This window comes from Lagopus leucura, unplaced genomic scaffold (assembly GCF_019238085.1).
Source record: "Lagopus leucura isolate 7727_CA_CO unplaced genomic scaffold, USGS_WTPT01 58955-0_obj-0_obj, whole genome shotgun sequence".
NCBI classification, from domain to species: domain Eukaryota; kingdom Metazoa; phylum Chordata; class Aves; order Galliformes; family Phasianidae; genus Lagopus; species Lagopus leucura.
This window is the reverse complement of record NW_024965510.1, coordinates 6354-14793: the sequence shown is the minus strand read 5'-3', so window position 1 is coordinate 14793 and position 8440 is coordinate 6354. Positions and strand designations below refer to the sequence as shown.

General features: G+C 56.3%; 1 protein-coding gene across 1 annotated transcript in view; it reads right to left on the bottom strand.

Annotated features, from left to right (window-relative positions):
- Positions 1-2460: 2460 nt before the first annotated feature.
- The window catches only part of LOC122192146 (protocadherin-16-like), a 6323-nt gene continuing 343 nt past the window's right edge, over positions 2461-8440 (bottom strand). The window contains 2 exon segments of the mRNA XM_042892625.1: positions 2461-3032; positions 3034-4335. Of these exon segments, the coding sequence (XP_042748559.1) occupies positions 2502-3032; positions 3034-4278 (1776 nt within the window). The 5' untranslated portion in view covers positions 4279-4335 and the 3' untranslated portion in view covers positions 2461-2501.

The following is an 8440-nucleotide window of genomic DNA, read 5'->3' as shown; positions in this document are numbered from 1 at the left end:
GGGAAATGGTTTTAAACTGGAAGAGGGCAGATTGAGACTAGATGTTATGTCTTCCTGTGAAGGTGGTGAGACACTGGCACAGGTTGCCCTGGAAGCATTCAAGGCCAGGCTGGATGGGGCTGTGAGCAACCTGGGCTATGGGAGATGTCCCTGCCTGCAGCAGGGGTTGGAAATGGATGATCTTAAGGGTCCCCTCCAACCCAAACCATTCTATGATTCTGTGATCTGTATTACCAACTCATGTTTACACAGTGAAACAGAGACAACTGTCTAGTGTCTGCCCCCTGCTCTATTGTTTGATGGTCTTGTGTTCATTGGTTACTTAGGCTCCTTCTGTGCTTGTGTTTTTCTCTCATCTCAGATTTGAACCGTGGTTTGCTATTTCCTTTGCTTAGGCACACGCAGGGTCAGTTACTGTAGGACTCGACCCATGATAAACATAAGTAATAAATATGTTGAAGTTTCTTTACTATGAGATGCTGGAACAGCTGCCCAGGGAGGCTGTGGATGCCCCATCCCCGGAGATGTTCGAGGCCAGGTTGGATGGGGCCCTGGGCAGCCTGGTCTAGTATTAAACGTGGAGGTTGGTGGCCCTGCATCTGGTGGGGGGTTGGAGATTCATGATCCTTGAGGTCCCTTTCAACCTTGGCCATTCTGTGTGATTCTGTGTGATTCTTTCTCAGGTGCTCAGGCCAGCAACCTGCTCTGCTCAGCCCTGTTTGTACATCAAACACAGAGAACACCGTGGTGGGGAGAATGGGATGTTGCTGGGATGCAGGAGATCTGCAGCGGTACCCTGGTCAGTTACGTGGTGTCCCCACCTCCCTGTCATTCTGTCCTGCCCACACAGAGCAGATGTCAATATCCAAAAATGGAACTGGTTCTCCCATGGTTTCTCGATTAGAAACTTGATGGTCTGATGGAGACCAAAACCCTTTCTGTTCTGGGTCAGCCTTAGCAGCTGCTTTTGTCCTGCAGGACGTGTCAGCAAGGCCTGGGCTCTCATTAGCATTATGCAGGTCTGGACCCTCAGACAAGATGAGCCCTGATGCCTGGAAGTCACGGAGAGATGAAGTCAAGCAGTGGGAACAGAGGGTCTGTGGGGCTGCACACCTGACGTGTGACCTATGAAATGTGGCACCAGCTGCTGGCTGCTGTGCACCCCAAAGAGCCCACGGAAGCCCTCCAGTTCCTGGCAGGGGTGGCTGGACTGGGCAGCTCAGGCCGTGGCTCCTTGGCTCCCAGCTCTGCCAGCTCCTCAGCCTGGCCTGAGCCTGCTGGGGCCTGGTGCTGAGTCGGCAGCCTGGCTGGCCTCCTTTCCCATCCTCTCACATTTCCCGGCCCAGAGGAAGCAGCAGCAGATGTGTGCGCTGTTTGCTTTATGCTGAGGCCACGAGGGAGGTACCTGCGCTCGGCCCAGATGCACCGTTTCCAAATGAAACATGAGGGCCAAGCCAAGACCATCGAAACCTGTCCAACCCCCCAGTCCCTGCCGGCTGCTGGACGGGTGCCTCCCTGCACTGTGCTGTGCAGGCCAGGATGGCTTCACTGCCGCACGGCGTCTCAGCACGGCACAGCCCTGTGGCCCTACCAGCATCTTCATGGCATCCCCACCGTCTCACGTCTTCCCACCTCCCTCCTGCCTGTCCTCGCTCTTGCAGCCAGAAACCCAGCCTTCAGTGCCGGCGATATTTCCAGAATGCCTTCCTGCCTTGCAGTAAGCAGCACTGAGCAGGATGGCACTGAGAACGAGAGGGGCCTCTGCCGGAGCCGCCGCAGCTGAGTTGTCCCCGCAAGCACCTGAGGCCTCCATGTCCCCCAGGGCAACACCGCTCCTGCCCTGTCCCAGAGCCCATTGCCATCCTCAGCTTCCTCCTGACCTCTGTCCCAGCATGGCTCTGGCCCCACCTGTCCCATAGGGACAGACCTTGTGCTGCCCAGACAGAGCCTGCAGGGTCACGCTGATGGAATAGACGGCACAGCTGAGCCCCCATGAGAGCTAACAGAGGGGCAGCAACCCCCCTCAGGACTCACTACACAGAGACTGATGTAGCACGTGCCTCTCAGCTCAAATCCCAAAGATGCTGCTTCTGAAGTAATATAACAGCAGCAGTCACGTATAACTAGTGCTGCTGTCCATCACCAGAGGGAGAGAGAAGTTACCAGTCCTGCCACAAGCAGCTTCGAGGCCTGACCTTGCTCCTCAGCACTGTTGCTGGTACTCCAGGCTGACAAGGACAGCTCTGCTCTTGTGCAAGCAATGCCTGGCAGAGCAGGTCACCATGTGAGCTGAGCTCGACGCAGTGCTTTGCACAAAGGGACTCCTTGAGATCTGCCTCTGGCATCAAAGGCACCCCCCAGCATGCAGATGTGTAACAGTGCTCTGCCAGCTTCCTGCTCACGGTGAGGGAACAGCTCTCTGCCTGTCGAAGCCATGAAATCTGCGCAACCATCCTTCTCATCTCCAACCTCTCACGGCCCTGTCTGTGCCCTCCTCAAGCTCAGCTCCTGACAGCTGTACCTACCTGTAGGAAGCAGGTACCGACCGGGGTGTTCTCCTTCAGGGACACGTTGTAGAAATTACTCCTGAACACCGGCTCGTTGTCATTGACGTCCTGCAGGGCCACAAGCACCACAGCTGAAGAAGAGAGGGCAGGGGTTCCCCTGTCTGTGGCCAGCACTGTCAGCTGAGGCTGAGGATCCTTCTCGTAATCCAGTGGGGCAGCAGTGGTGATGATACCTGTGGCAGGGTCAATGGCAAACCAGCTGGAATGGGTGTCTTGGCTGTGCACGATGCTGTACTGCACCTCCCCGTTGGGACCCTGGTCTTTGTCTCGAGCGGTCACTTGCAGGACAAAGCTGCCTGGGTACACAACCTCAGGGATGCTCTGTTTGTACTCCTGCTGGTCAAAGAGTGGAGGGTTGTCATTGATATCTATCACCTGCAGCACAAAGGTTGATTCTGCTCGGAGCGGAGGTGTTCCCGAATCAGTCGCTGTCACTCGCAAATCATAGGAGTCTCTTTCCTCCCGATCCAGAAGCTGGTCCACACAGATAAGGTAGATGATGTTGTCCTTCGTAGTGAGGGCAAACTTGCCATCCCCCCCCCTCCAGGGTGACATTGACATTGGAGTACTCTCCATAATCTGGGTCAGAAACAGAGATGCGTGCCACATACTGACCGGGCTGGGCTCCCTCAGAGATCTGAGGGGAGCCATCTTCGCTCAGAAAGATGATGGTCATGGTGGGCTGGTTGTCATTGTAGTCGCGCACGTGGATAGTGACAAAGGCTGTGGTGACCTCAGGGTGGACAGCCCTGTCCCGTGCCTGCACCACCAGCTCGTGCACCTTCCTGACTTCGTAGTCCAGACCCTTGTTGAGTTTGATGACTCCAGTTCGGGAGTCGATGGTGAAGTACTGGTCAGGATCACTCTGTCGCCGGTTGATCTCATAAATCACATCACCGTTGTCTCCTTCATCCGCGTCGGATGCGAAGACCTGCAGGATGCTACTGCCAGGTTTCAAATTCTCTGATATGAGAGTATGATAGCGGCTCTGGTTGAAGGTGGGAGCGTTGTCGTTGATGTCCTGCACGGACACATCCAACGTCATTTGGCTGCTCCTGGGAGGAGAGCCCCCATCGTAGGCTTCCAGCACCAGGGAGTACGACGAACGGTTCTCCCGATCCAAGACGTTGCTGACCACCAGGTCCAAATACAGGACCCCATTGGGTCCTCGCCGTGTTTCCAGACGGAAGGCCTGCCCCACATTGTCACCCTTGATCACGTAGCCTTGGGTATTGAGCAGGCCACTGTCAGCATCAAAGGCTGGGTCCAAGGGAAATCTGCTGCCAACAGGTGTGTGCTCTGGGATCTGGAAAGTGCTGTGTTGCTTGGGAAAGGCTGGAGCGTGGTCGTTGATGTCATTAACTTGGATATTCACTTCCACTGTGATGCCCTCGGGGGTAACAGCTATGAAGCTGTAACGGTCCCGGGTCTCTCGGTCAAGGACGCGGGCTGTTTTGATGATGCCCCTGTTCTCATCTATCCACAAGTCAGTGGCAACGCCACTGCCCTCCTGCGCTGATATGAAGTACATGTAGGCACTGGTGCCAGGGGGCAGGCCAGCACTGATGTCCCCAATGATGGTGCCTGCTGGCTGCTCCTCATCTATTTGTAGATCCAGGGTGCCCAGGACAGCAGAGCCCTTCTCTGCTCTCAGGCCCCCAAGGATTAGCAGCTCCAACAGAAGCATGGCCGACCCTTTCATCTGCTCCATTGCTAGTAACTTGCAGAGCAGAAGGTTGCTTGATCTTCTTTGCAGCACTCTTTAATCCTGCAAGGAATGCAAACCAGAGGAAGCTGGTTAAGAGAGAGAGCAGCAAACGAAGGACAGAATAAGAACGTGGGGAGGGAGAGCCTGCCAGGTACCTTCCGCTTGGTTGCTCTGTATCACTTATCCCTCATGAGTCGAAAACTTGTTAGAGCAAAGGGTGTGAAGGAAAGGGAATGAAGCCCTAGGCCAGCACCGAACGTCACCAGGCAGAGCAGACCTGGCCATGTGCTGGTATTACCAGCTGGTACTCTGTCACATCGTTTTTTTTCCCACACAGCCAAGTATCCTTCCCAACTAGCAGCCTTCCTGGCAACACCGGAGCCAGCTGGTTCCTGTGCCTTTAACAGCTGAATGCTTCCTGCAAAGCTGAGAAACAGTGTCTGCAAGACCTCAGAGATTTTTGGACAAGCAGCAGCCTAGCACCTCTCTATCCTGAAAAATATGGTCTTAAAACTGGGAGCGATCCCAACAAGTGACCCTGCCGAACCCCCCTTCCCCAGTAGCTTGCTTTTCATGACCACAGGGATTTAGGTTCACAAAAAATGCGAAGTGCAAATCGGGTGTCCCTGGTGGGGTGCAGCAGAACTGGAATGGGCTTACATCCAGAGCACAATAAATCAGAATGGCTCTATTGCAAAGGACAGACCCACAGCCGGGAATGCCCAAGATAAAACCCTGTCCTCACAGGGCAGACAGGGCCCATTGTTCAGCCAGGAAAGGAGATCTGGGGATGCCCCAAGCTGGTACCATGGAGGGTGGTGGTGGCACAGCAGGAACGCAGCAACTCCCTCTGAACTGCCAGCTGCCCTGGCTCCTTCCCCGTCCCACTCTCCACTGCTCGCTCTCCTCCTTTGTCTCCTTCTCGCTGCTCCTCGTTCGTTCTGGCTCCTTCACTCCATTTCCCCCTGCTGTAGCTTCATTTCACTGCAGCAGTGGGGGAGGGACAAGAAGGGAGGAGCGGCTCCGTGCAGCCGCAGCGCTGCTGGACACGCTGGCCATACGTGCGGCACCCAAAGGCTGTGAGCCCCCCCAGGGCTCTGCCCGCCCTCCCTGCAAGCAGCCAGAGCAACTCAGCAGTCAAAGTGCTCGTGCACAACACCAGCCCCAGTGCCGCTCCGAGCCGCCGGTAAACGAGGCTCAGTGGTCTGCAGGGATGGCGGCAGCATGAGCTCACACTTGGACTCTCTTGAAAGCATTTGCTGCTGGTCCCATAACCACGCTCAGGAGCAGCTCATGGCAGATGCAGGACGCCAGAACCTCCCTGCCTTTGGGGACAGAGGTGGCTCGTGCTGCCGAGTTTGGGGACTACAAATGGCAACCTTTGGTCTGCAGAGCTCTACAGCAGCGCCAGCCCTTCCTGAGAGATGTGGTACCATTATTTGTTGGCCCTCTTTCCCACCTCAGGACAACTGTTAGGTTGATTTTTCTTGCAGAAATTGTGGGTTGGTGACAGAAATAAAAGTCTAAAAAAGTGTTTCCTACGTATAAAAGAATGTTTACCTCAGTGGGCTACAGGAACTGGAAACCCGTGCACACCGCCAGTGCCTGATGCCTGTGCAAGCAATGCCACATGCTGCTCTTGCACCTAGCAAACACGAATCCTCATCATCTCTCAGGAACAGAAGGTCAAAGAAGTTACACGTTCTTGAGGACTGCTAGCTGGTGAGCTGCACCAGTTCAGTGGTCCTAGCCAAGTCCATCGCTCTTCCTCTTGGGAGTTAATGAAACTTCCCCAGAACAATTACGTGCATCTAGAATTGGGAGAACGGGATCCAAATTTGCTTCTGTGATGCAACTGCATCATCCTAACTGTAACTTGGACGCTTGGGTCATGGGAAGGTACAGGGCAGAGCTCAAAGCCCTGGCAGGTGGGTAAATGAAAACTTACGTAAAAGGAGAGTAGAAAAAACAGAGTAACAAAAAGAGGGATGCAGCGAGGGGATCTCAGTGGCTGAGGATGGGATAAGGCTGAAACGTCTTGAGTAGCGCCTGGCACAGGTAAGGGCACAGATATGGGGAAAAGAACCTGCCCTGGTTTGATTACTGATGTCACTCTTGGAAAGAAGAAGGGAGAGCAGCAAGGCTTTGTGGACTGCTGCTGTGGGGACGGGGAAACTGGGAACGTGAATGGGGGGTGTGAAGAGCAGCTGAGAGCACTGGGGCAACGCAGTAACACCAAGTCAGGTTTCTGGGGTGATGAAATGAGCGCAAACTTCTCCCTTTCCCTCCTTCCTGGATGCAGTCAGAGCTTTGCTGCCTCCTGGGAAAGAGACGCGACTGCCTGCTTGCCAGACTGCACAGGTCCAGGATGGGCAGAAGGCCCCCGGGGTACCGGCAGCCCTTTACTCCTATGGGACTTGCAGGGTTGGGACAGCAAGGAAGACAGCGGTAACCTCAGTTGATGCAGAGTCACCAAATCGAACAGCTGCTTCCAATTAGCAGATAGCTCAGTGCGAGGGGCTGGCTTGAGTGGTCCAGGCCCAGCCTGTGTAATGTGAGCCGGACTGCCCTGCTCCCCTCCCGTCCCTCCCACTACCGGGCACTGAGTTTCCTAGTAACAAATGGCAGCAAGAGCCTCTGAAGGAACGGTGGTGAGTATCACAGTCTGTCCGGAGAGGAGGCTGGGGTCCAGAGCCACAGTAAGGGGGTCGACAGGAAGGGTGCTGCAATGCACAGAGGTGTTTCCAGGCCTGGCTGATGTGCCCAGGCATCAGGGGAGCCGAGACTACACTTAGGAGATGAGCCTTGTTTAGAAAAAATGCATAAGGAACTACAGAAGGACTGAAGCAGAATCCCCTGCTTGCAAGCCTGCCAGTGGCACTGCTTCTCATGTCGGCCACGGAGAAGGGAAAGCAGGCCCACCCCGGCACTGGCAGAGAAGCTGGAAAGACGGCACCCACTCTGCATGCCACAAACAGATGTCAGAGTGCTTGTTGTGCAAAAGCTCCATCAAAGCTCAAAGCTGCACACGCTGCTGATGCCATACCCAAAACTTCACGAGGGGCCATGACTCATCCAGTGATGTTTTTAAGACTCCACATCAGGAGGGACATAGAATCCCATTTCATCTTTGCAGGGCACCACTCGCTGTGCTGGAATATGCTCTCCTGTTCTACATCCATGCAGATCTCTCTCAAGACTTCCAGATTTTCCCAAAGCCAAGCACGGTCCAGCCTTGCCTGCAGTGCAGCCCTAGTCTGAAAACTTTCAACCTCTGCTGTCCGTTATGACCTGAGCCACCTCCATGCCTCCCGGCCCTATCTCCTTACACCTGCATCTGCAACACCAGCATCTCTATTGCTCACTTCCACAGTTGCCACACAGTCTAATCTCCTTCTAACATCAAAACAAGCAGTGACCAGCAGTGGTAGCCATTCTCTAAGGATGCAGTCAAGCTCCACTTCATCCCATGGATTCAATTCCTGTGCCACACGAGGGCTTCCTTCAGGCTATCCTGTCTCTGAAAACATTATTCCTACAAAGGAAGCTCTAATAAAAGCTCCTCACGCAAAAGCCAGTTCCCACAGTCCCGGCCCACAAGCATCTCAGCACTGGCTGTGCCCTGCCACGCTGCGTGCCCACTGCACAGCCGTCCCGGGGTGTCGAGGCTCTCTGGCCGTCGGGCTGCCCGGCCCTCGGCGCTCCCCGGCTGTCCTTGGGGCTCTCCATCTCTCGGGGCTCCCGGCCGTCTCCCCCGGCGGCTGCTGGGGCTCCCTGCCTTTCGGGGCTGCCCAGACACGAGGCGTCCCTTCCTCCCGGCGCTCCCGGTGCCCGCGCACACCGCCGTTCCGGGGCTCTCCCCGGGTCTCCCCCCGCACGCCGCAGCCTCCGTTCCAGCACACCGCCCGCCCCAGCCCCCGCTCCGCTCGGGCCCGCAGCCCCCGCCCGGCGCCTCCGCGGCTCCTCCGCCGCGACCGCCGAACGCCCGCCCAGCGCCGGCTCAGCCCTGCGGCTCCCCGTCCCGGCGCCGCTCCCGTTCCCGCACCGTCCCGCTCCCAGCGCCGGCCTCAGTGTCGTCGGGCAGCGGGCGAGGCTGATCGGCCGATCCAGCCGTGGATCCGCGGTGCTGCGCCGCCGCGGGCGCACCCCCCAGCCCCCCCCCCCC